This window comes from Lactuca saligna, chromosome 1 (genome assembly GCF_052625555.1).
Source record: "Lactuca saligna cultivar CGN05327 chromosome 1, ASM5262555v1, whole genome shotgun sequence".
NCBI lineage: Eukaryota > Viridiplantae > Streptophyta > Magnoliopsida > Asterales > Asteraceae > Lactuca > Lactuca saligna.
In genome coordinates, this window is record NC_136417.1 from 145,389,353 (window position 1) to 145,413,587 (window position 24,235).

The following is a 24,235-nucleotide window of genomic DNA, read 5'->3' on the forward strand; positions in this document are numbered from 1 at the left end:
GGTCAAGATTTGTCAAGTCTGTAGATTCCTTAAGTTCATTTCTACCTAGTCAAGTCCATTTAAATCTTTCGTGCCTACCAGCACATCGAACACAGAGCCTAGACAATTTAGCTTTGGTACTTTACACATATTTTAATTTCCTGTTATCACACATGTTTATATCACTTCCCAAAGCAACCTACTAACGAAAAACTATAATAAAATAAAAGATTGTCTTCAAAACTAAACAGATTAAGATAAACTTAGGAGTATAAGAAGAAAACTCAAACCATAAGTCACCGATTGGATTTGCATCTAGAAGGTCTGAGAATAACACACAAAATCTCAGAACAGATCCGAAAATTCTTCATGTCATTAAGAACTAACCCCATGAATGATCACTTCCTTTCTTCCCTTCCTGCAAAGGACACATACTCTCAAACAATGTTCTGATTGTTGTATATTTGAGAGATGGCTCCTGTCATGTGCTAGGAGCAGCCACTACCAACAAAACGAAGTCTAATGATATGCCTCCATAGCTGCTCCAGCACAGAGCGGGATGAGTTGGTCTTTGGAACCTAGTCTATTTGAAACTGGGTTGACCTTTGTCATCAATGCAAGGTACTCTTTCCCATGACATATCCTACTTATCACAAACACAAGATGTAGAAATATTAGAATCATCAATTGATTTGGGAGATTGAACCTTTAGTACCCATCTGTAGTCGGGTTTAACCCATTTTTTTTTCGAGCAGATGGGTGCCTCGGCACTTGATTTTGAACTTGAAGCTGGCCGTTGAGATGACTTTGACCTAGCCGATCTTGGTTTCGCTGGAGCATCTCTTCGATTGGAATTCTTGGCTGACATTCCCTTCTTGCCCTTTGGAGTTGATTTCTTGGCTTTAGGAGTTGAAATCTTGCCCTTCATGGCATTCCGGTCGCCATTGTCTGAACGTGACCTTGAGGGGTTTCTTTTGGAAAATTTCCCTCTTGGCGCATTCTGCCACCCTTGTGCATAGTAGGGAACGTATGCGCGATTTGGACAGTTTTGGGCAATGTGTCCAGGTGTTCCACAGTGAAAACAGGTCTTTTTCATTACTATGAAGTTATTTCTTCCTGCCCCTGGTGGCGTGTCCTTGCCTCGTTTCTGATTGTTCCCACAAGCACACTTGCAGCAAGTCGGCTGTTTCACTTGATTTGGCGGCCTGTACTTCTCAACAGCAGGTTTGTTAGGAATAACTGAGTTCAAAGAAACATATTTAGAGTTCAAGGAGTCATTGGATTGTTCAATACTGTTCTCCTTGTTCTCATCCTCTACTACATTACCTTCACATGAAGTAGAAGCATCAGAAATATTCACCTGAATAGCCTCAGTAGGCCCGCATGGTTAAGTCTTAACTAAAGCTAGGATAGGGGTTTGGCCATACTGAGCAAACATTAATTCCTCATTGGTCTCAAGGGGTGGGTTATAGTTGTCGTTAAAAGGAGGTGGCACACTGTGATACCCTAGACCCCTATTTTGATTATCTTTGAATTTTAATTGCTTCTCAATCTTCGAGGCAACTACCTCACTTAACACATCATATTTTCTAAAATTCAAATCTGCATTTTCAAATTTGTTTCTCAATGTGTCAAGCTCGGCAGTCATAGAAGCAAGTTGTCTTTTAATATAGTCATAATTTTCACATGTATTGCTAAATTCCTCTTGAAGTTTTCTAAAATCCTTTGTTTTGGCCTCAAGTTGCGCTTTTAAGTGTTTTTGACCTTTCCTTAGAGTATAGCCTTCATATTTAAGGTCCTCATTTTCCCTTTTTAGCAAATCAATTTGTTCGCGAAGAAATTTAATTGTAGCTTCACAAGATGGAGTACATGAAACTTCATTTACCGGAATGGATGAGGAACTCATTTTTTTTTTAATTTCCCTTTGACTTAAAACTCAAAAGTCAACCTTAAAAGTCAAATTTAAAAAGTCAAACTTAAAAGTCAAACCGAAAAACTAAATTTGAAAAATTTAAAGTCAAACGAGAAAGTTAATGGTCAAACTTTAAAGTCAAAGTCAAAATTTTAAGTATAAAATGAAAATTAAAAGTGAAAAATTAAAATCAAATTTTTTTTGTAGAAAATGGAATTTAAATATAAATGAAAGGGTTAATATCACAAAAGTCCCATGTTTTTGCCACTAAATTGGAAAAAGCCCCGAATTTAAATTTTCATTTAATGTGACCACAATATTTTCTTTGAGTTATTGTTTGAGGGCAAAGAGCTGGTTTCACCGGTTTCAGTAGGTTTACTCCTTAGTCGAACGTTGCAGGTAGTTTTGGGTCGATTCTTCTCTCCAACTTCAAATCAAAAAGATGGTAAGCTCCTCCAACATGCACACACAAGGTTGCAAAGAGTGGGCTTTAAGGAATTGTTGGTCTGAAGATTTGAGATGCGATTGTGATGAACCTGCGACATTCTCGATCTCCAAAACTGTCGATAATCCATGGAGGAAATCCAGGGGGTGTCCAAACTATCAGGTAATATTAAGTAATTTTTTATAGTCTTGTTGAAGCATTATGAACAAGTGATTGTTGTGCGGGACTCCAAAAAAAATGCGGCTTTTTTTATGGCTTGATCCACCCCTGCCAAATACTTACTACAAGGAAACTATGTGGAAGTTCCATATGGATTTGGAGGAGGCTACCAACAATAAAGCATTTGCAATGGAGTTTTTGAAGCTTTCAGAGGAGTCCAAGAACAATAAAGAAGTTCAAGTGGATATTTTAAACTTGTTGAAGGTGGAGCTACTTATGATGGTCATGCTTTTGGAGGGGTGATAGTGATGGGGTTTATGGTTCACAATGTTATGGTTAAAGCAATGTGAAGTTGTGGGCATTAGTTAGGTTCAGGTGGAATGGTAGTAGTAGTTTAGGTTTAAGGGTATTTTGGTCAATTTAGGCAGTAAGTAGATGCATGTGTTATGTATGGCAATTTTTTGGTTTTGTAAGAGATAACAATGCCAACAACTTATTATGTATTAATGATAACAATGCATTAAGTCCTTTAACACATGCATATGTATAAACCTACTTACCAAACTAACCAAAATATGGAAGGTAACAACAATTATAGTAATCAAGGCATATATATATATATATATATATATATATATATATATATATATATATATATATATTGATAACTTAACAATCATACCAAATATTTAACAGCCCAAAAATGGGAATGTACTTTACAATGCTTCCCCAAAACCACTATCATACCATTTAACCTAATTAGAACCAAACTTCCAATTCTACCAAACATTATAGATATGAATTGGAATCTTGTTACCAAAAGACAAGTGTACCATTTGTAGATGTTTACAAAAAGGGCAACCTATTTACTAATGCCCATTCTACCCATTGAACCCTTAAACACAAAAAGTAGATGTTTACAAAAAGGGCAACCTATTTACTAATGCCCATTCTACCCATTGAACCCTTAAACACAACTCCTTACTCTAAAACCCAAGGGGTTTTGGAGGAACCACCACCATCAACATCCTCAACCATTTTCCTGAGCTTCAACTTCCTAATTCTTTCAGAGGGTTTCCTCTTTTTCTCCCAATGGAAATTGTAAGCACCATAACTTCTTCTGGAGGGTAGGACTGTTTCTCCAACCTCTCTCTCTTCAACTCCTTCTTCCTCAACCTATATGCCTTCAACTTCTTCTTACTCAACCTGTATGCCTTCAACTTCTTCTTCTTCAACCTCTCTATCTTCAAGTCCTTCCTTAGCCTCTTTTTCTTCAATCTGTTGTTCCTCAACCTCTCCATAAACCTACAATATGGAGGGGTAGCTAGTAAATCTACAATATGAAAGCTAAAAATAGTGATTACATGAATATACCTCTTTCATAGCAGCCACTGCTTCAGCATGTCTATATCCAGAGATCAGCAACTCCTGTAAAGTAAGTCTTTCACTCACCTTCACCTCATTGTCATCATGTTCTTGTTCCTGAACATCCTCTGTTGGTTGACTCATACCTTGCTTACCATTAGGTGCATGGGTAAAAAGATGAACAAAATCCTCATCACATGTTAGGGACACATCCTCCTTTGCGTTACTCTTATGTTTCTTACCATTAGGTGATTTCTTTGGTGTTTTGTTCCTTGATCCAGACACTTTAGTTTTCCCTCCTCTCCTTGCCATCATCTTAGTCCTTTTCAGAGGACTAATATTAGGACCACTTACTTGATTACCAGATTCTGAAATTAGGGGAGCAGTAACATCACTTCTTGGTGTTGGGTTTTGAGCAATCTAACACTTCCTAAGTGTGCATGAAACCCTAATAAACCTTGGATCTATGTTTGTCTAAATACATGCAAAATAATACTTTTCCAAGGTTCATAACCTATCTAACATGGCATGGGGTACTTTTAAACATAAAAGAATTAGATGAGATTACATACCTTTTTGATGAGTTTGATTCTTAAGGAGTTTGAGGGCCAGGCACCAATAGTGTGAATGCCTCAAATGGAATCACAAATTACCACAAACTCTTGGAAAACTTTGAGAGAGTGTATACACACTACAATTTTCGGCCACACACAAACACACATTCTAGTGGCTATTTCATGCAACATAAGCATGCTTATATAGTGTACATGATTAGGGTGAAACCCTAATAACCCATGACCTTTCCTTTTCCAAGGATCCATGGGTTAAAAGCTCCATGGATCATCCATGGACTTCCATACAAGCTTAGCCCATTAACAAATGAGTGTTAGCCCACACCATATAAAACCAATAGCCCACAATCTAATTAGTCTTCCTTTTAATCTCCAAATTAATTCATAATTAATTTAAGACTAAGACTAATTAAATAACATGACTTCATATTAATATATTATAAGTTATAATATATTAATAATCATATGTGTATAACTCTCATAAAATTATCCATAAATAGTTTGAATGAAATGCAACCCAAATGGACCATGCCGGGTCGGGTCAAGTATATACCAAATAAGTTATGGACTTAGACACCTTATCCAACAGACTCCCACTTGGATAAGTCTAATAACTGTATTTGCCTATATTACTTCAGGAACCAACCAGCAATCGTAGCTCTCGAAAACTCTGTTGAACTATGAAGTGCCATTTTAAGATAAGTGATCATACAATCCTCTGTTCTTATGATATCAGCCGGACAAACACATGGAACTATGCCTTGTTTATTGTCTGGCAGTTGTTTCTCGATTTCCAATTTGTTTGACAAAGAACTCAACTGAACACATCAATTTAGTTCTGACCGGGCCCGGTACATGGGTCAACATAAAATCATTGAGGGGCCCAGATATCGCTTTTATTTCTAGAAGGAATAGATAAACTTCGACTCATATACTTGTTCTACTACTTGTTGAATTGCACACAAAGGCACGTTTTATAACATCAATTTACTGATGCGTTTATGTGCAATCAATGCACAACCAACTCATAGGTAACAACTCATATCTCTAGGTTTGAAGACTTATATGATATTACCGTCTCATGATCACTCGAGATAAATTCCATGAAGTGATACAAGTGAGCGTGGGTTTATTCCAATACTCATAATTTATGAGTACTCATGAACGTTGTAGCAACCATTGCCATGTCTAAAAACTTTTAGCCATCTACAAACCCAATTCATGACAATCTTGATTCATACCTACTTCCGACGTATGACCGATTGTGGAGGTTTGAATAAATTAATTATTCTGGAAGTCAAAACATGCAAAGCTGAAACAATTGTAAATAATTGACAATGATAGCAACACCTTACAAATAAATAAATCACAATTTTATTCATCATCAAATGTCGATTACATTTTACAAGTTTCAGAGAATCTATCTAATCTGTAAAACTAATATCGTCCCTCAGCCCTATGTGCCTCGCATGCTGAAAATGCTTAGCCCTCGTCAGTTCCTTTGTAAGGGGATCCGCAGGTTTCTCATTTGACGATATCCTCTTTGCCACGAGGAGTCCTTCTTCTATCTTGTGTCTTATGAAGTAATATTTTATGTCAATGTGTCGGGATCTCCCATGATCTCTCGGTTCTTTAGCTAAACCAACCGCACTATTGTTGTCACGGAAAATTTCCATAGGCTCCTTAATAGCTGGCACAACTCCAAGGTCTCTGATGAAGTTCTTCAGCTATATCGCCTCCTTCACTACTTCACTCGCTGCTATATACTCTGATTCGCAAGTCGAATCAGCCATTGTCTCCTGCTTGGAACTCTTCCAAGAGATTGCCCCTCCATTAAGGTAAAGACCCAGCCCGACTGATAGCGAAAGTTATCCCTATCAGTCTGAAAACTAGCAAATGTTGCCCCTCCAATTACCCTAATACTCTCAAGTCATCACTCCCACCAAGGGTAAGGATCCAATCCTTAGTCCTCCGCAGGTACTTGAGAATGTTCTTTACCGCAGTCCAATGAGCCTTGCTAGGGTTCCCCTGATACCTGCTGACCATGTTCAAAGCAAAGGCCACATCAGGGCGGGTACAAGTCATAGCATACATGATCGAGCCAACAACGGAAGCATACGGTAATTGGCTCATCTCAGCTATCTCTGCCTCTGTACTCAGACTCTGAGTTTTACTCAGCTTGGTATTGCTTTGGATCGGTAAATCTCCTTTCTTGGAATTCTGCATGTTGAACCTTTTCAACACCTTATCCAAGTAGGTACTCTGACTAAGTCCAATTAGTCTTTTACTCCTTTCTCTTAATATCCTTATCCCTAGGATATAAGCAGCTTCCCCTAGGTCCTTCATAGCAAAGCACTTACCTAGCCAGGACTTAACCTCCTGCAAGGTTGGGATGTCATTTCCTATAAGTAGTATGTCATCCACATACAGTACCAAGAAGCTAACTATACTCCCACTAGCTCTGACATACACGCAAGACTCACCTTCACTTCTCGAGAAGCCAAACTCTTTGATCTTCTCATCAAAACAAAGATTCCAGCTACGAGATGCTTGTTTTAATCCATAAATGGATTTCTCAAGCTTGCATACTCTATTAGGGTACTCTGCACTGACAAAACTCTCTGACTGATTCATGTACACATCCTCAGCTAACTTTCCATTAAGAAAGGCGGTTTTGACATCCATTTGCCATATTTCATAATCATGAAATGCAGCAATGGCTAGCATAGCCCTAATAGACTTAATCTTTGCTACCGGCAAGAAGGTTTCATCATAATCAATACCCTAAGTCTGAGTAAAACCCTTCGCAACCAGTCGAGCCTTAAAAGTATGCACTTTTCCTTCCATGTCAGTCTTCTTCTTGAAGATCCATTTGCACCCGACTTTTTTATGGTCTGGTACATTGTCAACCAAGTTCCAAACTTGATTGTCATACATGGACTGTATCTCGCTGTCCATAGCCTCCTTCCACTTAGCAGACTCCGGGCCTGCTATGGCTTCCTTAACACTGCTAGGTTCATCCAAATTTACCAGTGTACTATCACTCATAAACGTATCACCTTCCTTAATAATATGAAAGCCATAATAAAACGCAGGTGTGTTCCTAACCCGTGTGGAACACCTCAGAGGTACAAACTCGTCAGCTGGCTCAACAGGAGTTTCCTCCTCAGGTTGATTGCTAGTGTCTGAGGTTCCTTCACCAATTGATTCTTGAATTTCTTCAAGATCAATTTGCCTCCCACTGTCTCCTTGGCTTATAAATTCTCTCTCACGAAAGACCCCTCTTCTTGCTACAAAGACCACATTCTCACTGGGTCTGTAGAAGAGGTAACCGAAGGATTTCTGTGGGTAGCCGATGAAAATACACCTTTCACTTCCGGGTTCGAGCTTATCATGAGTTTCACGCCTCACGAAAGCTTCGCAACCCCAAATTTTGATGTGGTCCAAATTGGGAACCTTCCCAGTCCACATCTCATTAGGTGTTTTGGAAACCTTCTTTGTGGTGACTAGATTAACGATATGGGCGGCAGTCTCTAAGGCATACCCCCAAAAAGAGATTGGTAGTGAAGCTCGACTCATCATAGAGCGAACCATGTCTAACAAGGTTCGATTACGTCTCTCAGCTACACCATTTAGATGTGGTGTCCTGGGAGGAGTCAATTGTGAGACAATCCCACGCTCCTTAAGATAGTCAAGGAACTCGGTACTAAGATACTCACCATCTCGATCGGATCAAAGCATCTTAATGTTCCTGTCCAATTGATTTTCTACTTCCTGTTTGAATTCCTTAAAACTTTCAAAGGTTTCTGACTGATGTTTGATTAAGTAGACATACCCATATCTACTAAAATCATCAACAAAAGTCACATAATACCAATTAGCATCCCTTGTGGCGGTTTTGAATGGTCCACATACATCAGTATGTATTAGGTCCAACAAACCCTCACCCCTTTCACAAGTTCCAGTGAAGGGTGATTTTGTCATCTTTCCAAGTAGACAAGATTCACAACTATCATCCGATTTAAGGTCGAATGACTCCAAGACTCCACTCTTTTGGAGTTGGCCTATGCGTTTCTTGTTTACATGTCTAAGATGACAATGCCACAATGATGCCTTATCTAGGCTAGTAGAAGAATCAATATACAACACATTATTTCCTAAGTTGTCTACAATCGACACAGTTTCATACACACCATCACAAGGTAATGCTTTAAAATACAACACAATATTAATGAAATCATTAATACCACCACATTCATTATCAAACGAAAAGGTAAAACCTTGTTTCTACAAAGCATGAAAGGAAATAATATTCCTCGCCATTTCAGACGAGTACACACATTTATTCAAATCTAATTTTAACCCATTATTCAACAACAAAGTATAAACTCCAATCTTGGAAACAGGTGAAGCCTTCCTATTCCCCACGATCAAGTTTATCTTCCCGTGCTCCACATCCTCACTTCTTCTTAGGCCCTGGAAATCAAAACATACGTGAATACCATATCCTGTATCAAGCACCCAAGAGTTAGAATATGGTGAGTTATTAGACAATATTGTGTAAATACCTACGTGGGTGGGTTTCACTTTCCCATCCTTCAGATCCTGCAAGTATTTAGGGCAGTTTCGCTTCCAGTGCCCCTTGTCCTGGCAATAGTAGCAATCAGCATCCTTGGGAATGGCAGAAGGAGTGATAGAACCGCTCTTGGTCCTTGATGAGGAGCCTTCAAGAGACTTTCCCTTGGTACCCTTCGAAGGGTGCTTCCTCTTTTTCCCTTTGCCTTTCCCAATAGCCACAACAGGGGTAGATGTTGGAGTACGAGTAGTAGAGGTAACAACCGACTTGCCCTTAAGACCGGTTTCAGCGGTCTTCAAGAGTCCTTGAAGCTTGCTTAGGGTAACTTCCTCCTTGTTTATATGATATGTCATACGAAAATGGTCATAACAAGAAGGTAAGGAGTCTAAAATGATGTCAATTGCTAACTCCTCAGGGAAGTTCGCATTCAGCTTCAGCAAACGGTCCACATACCTTTGCATCTTTTGCATCTGGGCCGTGACGGATTCACCATCCTTCATGCGGGTTGTTATAATGGAGGAGATTATTTCATACCGCTCTTGACGAGCACTCTGATGGTACCTTTCCATCAGGTCTTGGTGCATCTCAAAAGGGTAGAAGTCCTCATATGACTTTTGGAGCTCGGCTGTCATTGTGGCCATCATGATGCATGCCACCTTAGTAGCATCTATCTCAAGTTTCCTTAATTCAGCGATCTCCTCAGGAGTAGCAGTGGAATCATCAAGCTCTTTTAACTCCTTACCGAGGACATATTCCTTGTCCTCATAACGAGTTACCATCCTAATGTTCCTTATCCAGTCCATGAAGTTGGAACCATCAAAGATGACTCTCCCACAAAGATTCATGAGAGAGAAAGAACCAGTTGGGTTAGAGCCCGAAGCATTAGTGTTGGAAGACATCTGAAAGAAGAAAGTAAGTTTAGATTAGATATATAGAGTCCTTAATAAGACACCCAAATGTAATATTAAGCCTAGGATCCAATCACAATATATTATACTTAGAAGAGGGATGTCGTAATCTAAGTAATAATATATTTGAAAGGTAGGTGAATGACGATTCACCAATTTCCACCACGAAAACGAAATGATTTATTAGGTTTTAATTGGATTTGAAATTCCTAGATTCTTTTGAGATTCATTGAACTTTTCAATGGCATGTTTCAATCTCGATTGTGCCCTTCAAGTTTTGTGACTGGGATGCCGAGGATCACAAAACAAGGTGTGAATAACCATTCTAATTCACTTGGTACCCTTAATATTATCACCTAATTAATGTGCTGGTTAACCACACACGCTCCATTGATCTATGACAAACATTAAGTCACCCTTTGTGATCCTTACTAGTCCAAGTTAGTGTGCTGGTTAACCACACACGCTCCACCAACGACTTGGTAAGGTACAAAGTGTAAATTCCATGGATTAGCACCATGTTCACATTTTTCCTAAGGTAACTAAGATTGGGAATTAAATAAAAAATTTAGTTACTTTATAATATTCATCATACTTAATGAGAATTTATAAGTCTTTATCTTACCCGTTCGGTTAACAACCCTCCACCAGTCAAGCAAGTGGTGGGTGAGAGTATACACCCATTAAGTCGCCATTTTATAGGGAACAACCTTATACCCACCTTATAAACCGGCTTCGTGAATGAGGCCTACTAATGGTAAAACGACTTGTTCTTATACATACATACATACATACATATATATATATATATATATATATATATATATATATATATATATGTGACTAAAGTGAATATACCCTTAAGGGTATATAAGCTTAGATACCCAAACACACCATAACACGTCGTTTTGTTTGATATATTCATTATAATGTTCTTAAACTTCAACCTATAACTTGATTTACTTTCAAGATTTTCAAAATTTCATTATTATCTTTCTCCTACATCACATCTTTTTGTCGAACACCTACTAGGCTTTATATATTGTAGTTGAAAATGAAAATTATGTAGAGGAAGATAAATATGTAATTTATAAAAATCATGGAAGTAACTCAATTTAAATGTTAAATTACAAGAACATTGTACAATTATAGTGTATTATATGATACAAAACGACGTAATATAGTGAGTTTGGGTACCTAAACTTATATATCCTTAAGGGTATATTCACTTTTCCCTATATATATATATATATATATATATATATATATATGTATATATATATATAAATATATATATATACATACATATATATATATACATATATATATATATATACATATATATATATATATATATATATATATATATATATATATATATAATTAACCATTAATGTTAAATAGTATAAGTGTTGAATGTTAACTTTTAAAATTCTAAGTGTTGGAATTAAAGTTTATTAAAGTGTGTGAAACTTTTCCAAATTCCAAAACTTGAGGACAAGTTTTGTAACTCTTCAAAACTTTTTCATTTCATAACTTATGAATTAAAGGTTCATAAAATGAAGACTCTTCATTTTATGTAACTTATGTGTTTTTAATGTGTGTTAAAGAAAAGTGACCTTTGGATATCCATAACTTGAGGACAAATTATGGACCCCATTAAAACACATAAATGATCAAGAATTAATCCTAAACAATTCAACAACTAATTCCTATCATCTTCTAAATTCATAAGAACATGAACATGATTATCAAAGTTTCAAAAGATTATATGAACACATACAAAGCATGAAATTTTAATATATGTTATTGTAAATGGATTAGAACAACCATTACACCAACTAAAATAAGTTTTAAAACATCAAAACAGTTTGGGGTAAAATTTCTAGTCCATTTCCAGTAGCAAAAGTCGAAAATCTGCATTCTGAACCTTCTACTCACCGAGTGCACGAACCTACTCGGCGAGTAGGTTGAATTTTGCCTTGGACTCGGTGAGTCCATCATGCAGACTTCAAAATTTTCGACTTTTCTCACTATTTTGCATCAAGTATCAAACAAGCAAGCCTAGGCTCTGATACCACTATTGGGTTTTCAGCAATCTAACACTTCCTAAGTGTGCATGCAACCCTAATAAACCTTGGATCTATGTTCGTCTAAATACATGCAAAATAATAATTTTCCAAGGTTCATAACCTATCTAACATGGCATGGGGTACTTTTAAACATAAAAGAATTAGATGAGATTACTTACCTTTTTGATGAGTTTGATTCTTAAGGAGTTTGAGGGCCAAGCACCAATAGTGTGAATGCCTCAAATGGAATCACAAATCACCACAAACTCTTGGAAAACTTTGAGAGAGTGTATACACACTACCATTTTCAGCCACACACAAACACACACTCTAGTGGTTATTTCATGCAACATAAGCATGCTTATATAGTGTACATGATTAGGGTGAAACCCTAATAACCCATGACCTTTCCTTTTCCAAGGATCCATGGGCTAAAAGCTCCATGGATAATCCATGGATTTCCATACAAGCCTAGCCCATTAACAAATGAGTGTTAGCCCACACCATATAAAACCAATAGCCAACAATCTAATTAGTCTTCCTTTTAATCTCTAAATTAATTCATAATTAATTTAAGACTAAGACTAGTTAAATAACATGACTTCATATTAATATATTATAACTTATAATATATTAATAATCATATGTGTATAACTCTCATAAAATTATCCATAAATAGTTTGGATGAAATGCAACCCAAATGGACCATGTCGGGTCGGGCCAAGTATATACCAAATAAGTTATGGACTTAGACACCTTATCCAACACTTGGTACATCAGGTCCACTAACTTGATCACCACATTCTGAAACTGTGGGAGGAGCAACATCACTTCTTGGTATAGCAGGCTCAACTGGAGGGAATGGATCAAAGATAGGTTGGCCTCCCCCATCTTTCCTAGTTCTCCCAATCTTCCTTTTTGGGACAGGTGTCTTAGGTACCTCATCATTTGTGCATGAAATCTTATTATGCCCAAGTTTTTGGCACTTTCCACACCTCACAGTCCTAGTAACCTTTAACCTTTGAGAGGGGTATTTGGCATCTTCTGATTCAGATTCATGCTTCACTCTATTTACTTTGAGTCTTCCAGGCATCCTTCTAACTAGGTGTGGTAATGGTTTGATAAACTCAGTCACTGGCCACAAGTTTCTTCCACCAGCAAGTTGTATGTTCTAACTGTAGTTTGCAACATATTTGTCCTTGTGGAAACAATATGAAATGAATTCACTTGGATCTTTTTGGACATAGTTGATTGCAACTTGACTATGCACACATGGTATACCCGACAAGATCCACAAGTTGTAGGTGCAAGTGTGATTGGCTAAATCAACCTTGTATCCATTGTAGCCATACCTAGTCTCAAACACATCACCACCACTTGGCACCATTGTCCACAACCTACACATAAAACAAACAAAGTACACATATAAATACATACTTAATATTTTTGGATACATGCCAATATAAACTTATATTACCTCGTATTTTTCCCAAATTCATTAAGCTTCAGTTGTTTGTTAGGCCCATAATTACCCCTCCATTTGGTGGCCTCTTGACCTTGATGAAAGAACCTTTTCATAAGGAGAATCCTTATTTCCTCAAGCATTATGATTATAGGCTTCTTCCTTATTTCTTTGATCATGGCATTGAAGCATTCTGCAACCCATTCTCTACTGCTTCACAAGCATGCCCATGAGAAAAGAAGGCTCTGCACCAAGTTTCAGGTTTCCTTGCCATAAGATAATTGTATCCTATTTCTGTTAACTTCTTTATCTTCTCCATTGTAGCAAGAAAGTCTCCTTCCACTGTACTCGTAGTAGCTTCCCAGAACAAACTATTTAGCTCTAGTCCCGTGAATTTCTTTCTAAAGTTTGCAAAGATGTGTCTAGCACATTGTCTGTGCTCAACATTAGGGAGTAGGTCTACCACAGCTTGTAAAAGTCCCTATAATTAACAAACAAACACAACACAACACATGTAAATATTAATAACTGTAACATACAAATATATATTGTATACTAGTGTATGTTGTGGTACCTTGTGTTGGTATGAGATAACAACCAAGCCATTGCCAGCACCAAGATCCAAATCAGCAACCAAATTATCAATGAAAAAAGTCCAGTTGTCCTTATTCTCAACATTCACAACTGCCCATGCTATTAGGTAGACATGGTTGTTTGTATCCCTCCCAATAGTAGTTAAAATCTCCCCCTTAACCTGCCCCTGCAAGAAAATACCATCTAGTCCTATTACCCTTCTACATCCTCTGCTCCATCCATCTCTGAAAGCCTTGAAGCCAACATATAACCTTTTGAAATAGTTAAACCCCAGATTACTTTCTACCCCCACCAAGCAAGTTGTACCCAGATTACTCAACCAAATTGCAGCTGCATAGTCCCAAATCTTGGCATAGTGATCTTCTAACTTCCCTTCTATCATCCCATTGCAGTAGCCCTTGCTATTTGGCATTGCCCAAGAGATACACTCACTAAAAACCTTTGTAGCACATCTGTCTGCATCTCTAGCATTGTCATTTTGGGCTTTATCATTACATCTTTCGGGTAGTGTTTGGCTAACCAACTGCTAGTAACTAAGGAACCAAAATGATGATTCCTAGCACACAGATGCATTTCATTACAAAACTTTATCTGGAATGTTCTTTCATTTTTACTTCCATCTAGTTGCAACCCTAAATGGACACTTCATTTTGTTATTATCATTGCTATCCCTGGTTCTACTACCACACATAGCTATAACCCTTACTCTATCACTTTTTCAAAATAAAGCTGGTACCCTCCATGCACTGCATAGTTAGTTAAAGCAAACCTGAGTTGAGTAGGGGATTCATAACAGTCTCCTAATCGGGGCCTCATCTCTTTCCAGTCGACATTGGGATCATGCACCCTATACTCCACACCAACATCTTCATTGTCCTCATCTAAGTGGGCATGCTCTTTTTGTTGGACACCAAGAATGTCTCTATCATCTACCATTCCATCAATACTCCTCCTTAATACGTTTTCATCACACAATAAGTTAAGAAACTGATCATAAAATAGTCTTGATCAGGGGGATTTGAAAGTTTCTTTAGAAAAATCCAAGAAGCTAAAGTCAAATGCATCTTCATCGGAGTCAGAGTTTGGAAGATATGTCTTCTCAGGGAGCTTAGACCCTTTAGGCTTCTCAGTTCCAGAAGTAGAACCCATTTGTTTCATAAAAGAAAAAAACAAAAACACAACTTGTTAGTTCAAACTTGGAACTCCATAGATGAAGATATCCACTCTCATAATCATCAATTTCTTGATTCCATACACGTACCTTTCTACTCCAACCTTACTTCACCAACGATTTCGAAGCTTCAAGTTGTGAAATTGGGGATTGTGATATTCTTCTCAACGTAAAAACCTTGTCGAATGCATGAAAAACCCTTTAGCAGTGATGGTTCGTGAAAGGTGATGGCTACGGAATAGCTTAGTGGTGACCGGATGGTAGAGGTTACATGCTGGTGACCGACTATTTCCCCTCAAACGATAACTCAAAGAAAATTTCGTGGTCACAGTAAATGAAAAATTAAATTCAGGGCTTTTTCCAATTTAGTGGCAAAAACATAGGACTTTTGTGATATTAACCCTAAATGAAATTTGAATTTTTGGGCTAAAAGTGTCAAATTTGCGAAATTAGGTGCGAATGGGAGTGCTTTTGAATTAAAATTGTGAAGGAAAGTAGCATGTAGTAAGGTAGCTCAGTTGGTAAGGCGCTAAACTAATTAGGGGGAGACCCGGGTTCGATCACCGAAACCCTCAATTTCGCTTCCTATTTTATTGGATGCACACTGCGAGGACGAGGCGCGAACTTCGAACACTATGTGATGCTAACCACGAATCTTAGGCGAGGACCGCAAACGTGGACCGTACACGTGTGATGCTGGTGCTGGTGATGAACTCCGAACCGTACACGTGCGATGCTGGCCGTAAACCTCGGACCATAAACTCCGAGGCCGTAAACCTCGGACCGTAAACTCCGGGGCTGTAAACCATGCTTCAAATGCGAAGAAAAATGACGTTTTTCACCCTATTTGCTCCAAAACTCGATCCATAACTCGTTTTTATGAAAAACGCGAAGAATAACCCCCCCCCCCTAATTTTCAGAGATCTATCCAAAAACGCAAGAATCCTTCCAAAATAAGATCAAATAAGCTCCAAATATGAAAAAACTGATTGATACAAACCAAGCTCTGATACCAATTGTAAGTCCCCAATCTGCTTGTGTATCAATCAGATTTGTTTGATGGTGCGGAATCCCAATCAAACGGATGATGCCAGATCAAAATAGAAGAGAAGGAGAAGAAGAATAACTTGAATCTATGATGTATTGAAGATATGAATGAAGATCCTTACAATAGATTCACACACACTCTCTTCTTCTCTCTTTTTTCTCTCTCTAGAACACACCTTAGAATACATACATTTAAGTTAATTGTTCTTCCACTCATATGCACTCCTCACCCTTTATATTGTAGACATGGTCCATGAATGGTTTTACGGTCATAAACCTGTTCACAGCCGTAAACACAACTGTAAACACGTATACGGTCGTAAACACCAAGTTGTTTACGGTCCTAGACCTAAAAATACATTTTCTAGAAAAGCAAAGTATAAACCATAATTTTGACCCAATATATATATATATATATATATATATATATATATATATATATATATATATATATATATATAAGCATAGAAATGTTGAAAATGTTAAACAAAAAAAAAATATTTACGGAACACACACTATTAACTATAAAGGTTTTCATATTAGTAGAATGATTAAAATGATAAACAAAAAATACAAAGGTTTTCATATTAGTAGAACACACACTATTAACTATAACATGTATAGTTTATGGAAGTTACATATCATTTTACCAAGTCCGGGATACAATACACAAACAAACATATATACGATAATAGGTAGGGTTTATAAGACATATATACACTTTATTCATTACAAGTACATTCATTACATAAATACTTTTCATTATTCTACATGTAACCGTTAGTATAGCATTGTGAGATACACTTCATGTATGTATCTAAGTATCAACGAAAGCCTTGAAATTATAACCGGAGTCTCTTGGAGGGAGAGTGTGACACTTGAGTATAGACCTATACAAAACCGACAATCCCACTTCTAAACTGTTAGCTACAATTAGGCCGGCAGGCCTGGGGTGACAAATGTCATATCAATTTTGATGCCTGAAGAACGTCGTATCAGACTATCTTAGGTCATCAAGCATGGTTATAATAACTCATAATTTGGTATTGAACAATACGATTAGTGTACGAATACGTCAACAACTTCACATAGTTTTATTAAATAATAAAACTACAATACATTATTTTACAGCACAGCTGGTGGATCCAGGCATATACATTCACAAATTTTCATACAAGTACATCTATGAAATGCCCGTGTTTCTGGGCTATGCATTAATATAGTGATGTAATAGTCAGGTCAACCATTGTAACCCATTTTGAAGTAATAAAGATGAATTATTTGAGTAATACGTGAATTATGTGAATCTATGTGCTTATTACTTATTTATAACGATATAATAAATAAAGGATAAAAATAAGCGTCGAAAAAAGTGTTAGATAAACCAATATCGATGAAGAAATTTTTATTGGTCGTCACAAGGATTATGGACATATAAAGAACACCGAAATCTGACTTATAACGAAGAAGTTATGACCTGTCGAAATTTCACGACAAAATCAGCATGACGCTGTGTGACGTAAATAGTGGATTTACGATAGATACTTTTTGGCCTTACTAATTGTAAACCAAAGTTTTATTATACGTTCAACCGAGAGCGTGCATAAAAAGAACACTCAAATCTGACTTTGTATGACAAAGTTATGAATTTTCTAAGATTTGGCTTAACAGTGCACAACCCGGAAATTCGAATTTTAGATATGTCGATTTTCAGCAAAAAGAATCTAAATGAGAAATGAATATAGCGTTAATAGGAGTTAAATAATAAAAGACAGTCGAAAACGGAGCTCCTATGCGAAATATATGGACGAATCTTTGTCTCTACTCTTCGAGCGCGATAATTACGATACAATTTTTGTAAATCTGAGATAGAATGAGACTTAGCCGACGAGATCTAAATGAAAGTTGTAGTACTCGTAAATACCAACGCGTGGATATAAATAACGTAGAAAATGGAGCTAGTACACGGGAGATACAGACAAAGCTTAGGGACTACTCTACGATAAAATCCCTATAAATAAAGGATGAATCCTTCATAATTTCTTCACACCATAACCTTTCTTTCTCTCTCTAACTTCTCTCTAGCCTCCATAAATCCCTCCCAAGTCTAGGGAACCTCCGTATCATGAGAAGGAATCCCCGGAGCGCCTGACGACTCCGAGAAGAAAAGCTTTCTGATCGGAAATGCTGCTCCAGGGAAGCCTGTTTTTGTTTTTTTAATAAAAACCCATTGTAAGTGAGCTACGCCTACGCTATTTTTAATATAACTTTTATTTAATTATAGTAACGTTATTAGGATCTTATAATAAGTATTTGGGCTATTATTATGGGTTATATAAGTATTTTTTAACGCTTATATAATAGTAATGATAGATAGACTATTAATTAGTCTCGGCGAATAATAGACTAAACTCTAGTGGTAATAATACTAGGTTTCGTCGAAAGAAATTATTTTTAAGAAGTGAAGCGTTGTCTGAGTTCGGATTCACCACCTTTTCAAGTGAGTGCATATTTACTTTCATCTTACACATAAATATGAAGTGTTTAATATAATCTACGTGCTATGTGTGCATATTGTCTGAATACTTGTTGTCTATGCTGATGAAAGATTTTTATACACGTTTTAAATGATTTAAACTGTATATGTATTTTATATATATAAAAATGCTGGGGTCAAACTTGGGTAGATGTAACAGACGATGTGTGAAAAAATGATGAGAGGCCTCGATGTTGTTGTTGTTGATTCTGTCATCTAGCGGGGTATGGATGACGACCACAGACTCTTCTAGACAGTCTAGTGGAACGCTAGTAGGCTCGCAACCTGTAGGTGTTTGTGAATGATGTGTTCACCGGTGTACTCCATCCCCCTCATGGTTTCCCCATCACCCTTATGGTTTCCTTAAGGACATTTATTGCTGAGGAATCTGTGACATCCCCAATTTCACGGCCAGAAAAGACCGGTTTTGTTTATACTTTATTTCAAAATCAAAGTAACCTTTTAATAAAATAATTGCGGGATTTGTCCCAAAACAATAATATGATAAAGATTTATCATAAGGATTTCCTTAGAAATTTATTTCATTAAAAGACTTGGGATGTCATGTTCGATACAGTACATAAGTATAAACAGTACATTACAAGCCTTACAACAGTTATTTACAACTAATGGCCTATAATCCAAAACTCCCTCATCATCATCATAATTATGCTCTGAGTCCACTACCTGTAAAACAGTAAGCTGAGTGGGTCAGGCTTGGGAGTCTGGTGAGCATATAGGGTTTTCAACCCACATTTAATAATAAATTTATTAAATTCATCGATCAACAATAAATTTATTAATTTCATCAAACCAACAATAACCCTGATTACCCATTCCCGTTATCCTCACTTTACGTCCCTAAACACCTATACAAGGGACCTAGTCTAAGGATTTTATCATCGGGATGGACACTACTGCTAAGGAGGTTCCTCAACAATAAATATCCTAAAGGCAACCATGAGGGGGATGGAGTACATCGGTGAACACATCGTTCACAACACCTACAGGTTGCGAGCCTGCTAGCGTTCCACTGGACTGTCTAGAAGAGTCTGTGGTCGTCATCCATACTCCGCTAGATGACTAGAACAACAAAAACATCGAGGCCTCTCATCAATTTAACACACATCAACTATTTTGTCTACCCATGTTCTACCCAACATATTTGTAGATAAAATACGTATACAATTTATAACTTGTATAAAACATTGTATTCAACAATCATCTCAAATAAATAATCAATATAATTACACTTAACACGTATTTTAGAGAAAATACTTCATATCTATGTGTAAGATGAAAGTGACTATACACTCACTTGGTTTGATGATAATCGGGCAGCAATTCGTTCCTTAAAATGATCGTTTCTGATAAAACCGGGAGTTTTATTGAGAAACCAGGCTCTGCGAGAGTTGGAGCTTCAAAACCGAAAAGATCAAATTTTCCGGGTTTTCGGGCACTTCGGGACGTATTCCGGGCTTTAAAAATGATATCGGGGCTTTGGGGGAAGTCAAAATAGTCAAAATCTAAGTTTAGGAGTGAAAAATGTAAAATTTCCAAAAGTAGTCAGAAGATCTCACAACCCCCCTATTTATAGGGTGCGAGGCCGAGGTCTCCGTGGTTGAGAAGCTTCCACGTAGCTGCTTGTGAGGCTCGGTCACGAAGGGAGGAGGCGGCAGCGAGGGAGGGAGGCGCGTTGCAGCAGCGAGGCGAGACACGGAGGCGACTATGAGGCTCGGACGTGGCTCTGCGAGGTTCGGACATGCGGCGGCCACGAGGCGGCTTCTGATTGGCCGAGGCTTCAGTCCGAGGGAATTGCGACACGCGTCTGGTCCGGATTCGGCCACATCTTCGACGGCCTCGATGACGTGTCCGGTTACTGTTCATGCGAAAATTATCGAAAAATCTGCCAAAAACTTCTCAAATCCATAACTTTCTCATACGGACTTCGTTTTTGACGTTCTTTATATGCACGCGTAGCTAAAATCATGCTCTACAAATTTCATTTAGACTTCATCGGCTAATTTTGACTTTAATTTTAATATTATTATTTTTAACAGACCAGGACAGGAAAATCCGTTAAAAATTCATAACTTCCTCATCCGACGTCCGTTTTCGTCAGTCTTTTTACCGTTTTACTACTATTGACGAGACCTTCTATTGTCTTTTAGGTTGTATCGGCTAAATTTCGCTCGATCTTAAATTCGAGTATTTAGCGGTCTACTGCTAAGCTAAAACTTAGAAAAATCATAACTTCCTCATACGAAGTCAGATTTGGGCGTTCTTTTTATCGAACTTCTCGGTTTAACGAATACTATGACTTTAGTTTAGATTGTTAAGGCTAAAAATCACTTTATCGTAATATTCACTTTTTACGCTTCCCGGTGCCGTGCCGGTTTTGTCGCGAAACTTCGACAGGTAATAACTTCTTCGTTATAACTCGGATTTTGACGTTCTTTATATCTCCGGAATCCTTGTTTCGACCACGACAACTTTCTTAAAAGATATCGGCTTTTTATAATATTTATTTTAAATGCTTATTTTTATTATTAATTAATTAAATCATAATAATTAAGCAAATAAGCATATAATTCACATAATATTCACATAATTCCTCTTTACTACTTCAAAATGAGTTACAAAGGTTGACCTAGACTATTACAACTTTATTAATGTTTTTATCCCAGAAACACGAGCGTTAGAATTCTCTCCCCCTTAGGATGATTCTGTCCCCGGAATCACACATCAGCAAACAAATACGGGTAGCGATTCATCATATCACTCTCCGTTTCCCAGGTGAGATTTGGCCCATTCGTATGTTTCCATTGCACAAGCACTAAATCGACCATCTAGTGTCGCAACTTTTTAGTCTTACGGTCAACGATTGCCTCTGGTTCTTCGATTAACCTCTTGCTTGCATCCAGCCTTAACCCATATATTGGAATTATGTCGGGAACATCTCCTGTGAACTTCCTTAAATAACACACATGGAAAGTGTTATAAATACCATCTAGTTCTTCTGGTAGTTATAGCTTGTAAGCTTGATTCCCAATCCTCTGAAGAACTTTAAATGGTCCAATAAACCTTGGACTCAACTTTCCCCTTTTACCAAAACTTATAAGTCCCTTCCACGGCGAGACTTTAAGCAAAACCGAATCACCAACTTCAAATGTTATCGGTTTTCTTTTCTTGTTAGCATAGCTCTTTTGACGATCCTGAGCTGCTAACATCCTTTCCCTAATCATTTTCAACTTTTCAGCAGCCTGTTGGACTATCTCAGGTCCCATAAACTACTTTTCTCCAGCTTGAAGCCAACATGACGGCGTACGACACTTTTGTCCATACAAAGCGTGATAAGGTGCTATATTTATGCTTGAGTGGAAACTATTGTTGTAGGAAATTCTACTAAAGGTAAATGTTCATCCCAGTTACCTTGGAATTCCAGGGTACATGCTCTCAGCATATCTTCAAGTGTTTGTATTGTTCTTTTGCTCTGACCATCAATTTGTGGATGGTAAGCTGTACTTAAACACAACTTGGTACCCATTTCCTCTTGTAGACTTTTCCAAAATCGTGACGTGAAACGACTATCACGATCTGATACAATTGTTAGAGGAACACCGTGAAGTCTCACAATTTCCTTCACGTAAGCATTAGCAAGCTTATCCATGGACCATTTTTCATTGGCTGCTATCAAGTGTACACTCTTGGTGAAACGATCCACGACCACCCAAATCATGTCATGACCGCTCTTTGTTCTGGGTAGTTTAGTCACAAAATCCATGGTGATGTCTTCCCATTTACCCATGGGTACAGGTAACGGTTCTAAACTCCCATACGGTTTCTGATGTTGTGCATTGACTCTTGCACATGTCACACATTCGGCCACATACTTAGCAACATCGAGCTTCATCGTTGGCCACTAGTAATAGGGTTTTAAATCCGTATACATTTTCGTACTGCCGGGATGAATCGAGTACATGGTCTTGTGAGCTTCTTCCATCAGGACATCTCTTACTCCTCTTGTATCAGGTACCCAAATCCTATCTTGGAATACCTTCAACCCTTGGTTGTTTGTACCGAATACTAATGTTTTGCCCAAACGTTCTTCTTTTCGGTCATTATTCTCTAAAGCTTCCTCCTGAGCTTTCTTTATACTCTCCATAATTGTTGAGACAGCCTCAATTCTCAACACTCTTGGCCTTTTCTTTTCAAGGTTGACTTTCCCACTGAGAGCATCAGCAACAACATTCGCTTTACCAGGGTCATAAAGTATCTCACAGTCGTAGTCCTTGAGTAATTCCAGCCAACGACGTTGCCTCATATTCAATTCCTTCTAATTAAAGAGATACTGGAGACTCTTATGATCAGTGAAAAGTTTGCACTTCGTGCCGTAGAGGTAATGTCTCCATATTTTTAGAGCGAAAACTACCGCTGCCAACTCCAAATCATGAGTAGGGTAGTTCTTTTCATGCTCCTTCAGTTGTCTTGATGCATATGCTATCACTTTATCTCGCTGGGTCAGAACACAACCTAACCCAACTCCAGATGCATCACTATAGACTGCAAAGTCTTCAACTCCTTCGGGTAAAGAAAGAATTGGTGTTTCACATAATTTCTTCTTCAACTTCTCAAAGGCTTCCTTATGCTTTTCACTCCAAGTATAAGTAGCGCCTTTGTGGGTCAAGGCTGCCAATGGAGTCGCGATTGAAGAAAAGCCTTAGATAAATCAACGATAATATCCAACTAATTCTAGAAAGCTTCAAATGTTCATAGGACCTTCAATCGTAACCTTCGAGTTACATAATAAATCTTTATTGAGGACTCCTTCTTCTTCTTGGAATAAGTATTTTCCTTCATGTTCTAATGTGATACAATCACAGTTCAACATGTATTATTTCTAACTACCAACTTCTTTAACAATGAGTGTGATACTTCTATTGATCGCTTTGATCATCTTTCATTTCAATCTTCTGGCTTAAGTCAAATGTTACATCGAACTTGGTTCTCTGAACCACATAATAAACTCATCGTGGTCGGACTCAATTTGATATGACCTTTAAGGTCGGAATAACAATCATCTTCTTAGTCATTACCGAAATGATGGTAACGACATACTAGAACAAGACGGAATCAAATAATAGCTTCTTGGTAACCTTGTGACTTTCACTGATCCAAGTGCGAGTCTTGTGCTTCCAGTACTATAGATCTCTACTACTATTCACACCTACTCATACTCGTCCCAAGTACTGTCTTGCAGTCCCCAAGTCCTAAAATCACAAAACAATTTAACACATACGAATGTGTCCAATTAATCATAAAATTTTCCTACACTCTACTAGGACTTCTTTCACGTGTATCTTCAATGATCAACTCTACATCAACTTGGTTGGTGATGGAAATTCCAGATGATTAGGATAACTTCAAAAATTACACC

General features: G+C 37.6%; 1 protein-coding gene across 1 annotated transcript; it reads right to left on the minus strand.

The window, feature by feature from the left end:
* Positions 1-13,625: 13,625 nt before the first annotated feature.
* Positions 13,626-14,456, minus strand: LOC145012376 (uncharacterized). Its single transcript, XM_078971178.1, has 2 exons — positions 14,025-14,456; positions 13,626-13,931 (listed from the first exon to the last, which is right to left on the minus strand). The coding sequence occupies exons 1-2, from the start codon at positions 14,454-14,456 to the stop codon at positions 13,626-13,628; spliced, it is 738 nt and encodes a 245-aa protein (XP_078827304.1).
* Positions 14,457-24,235: the final 9,779 nt, after the last annotated feature.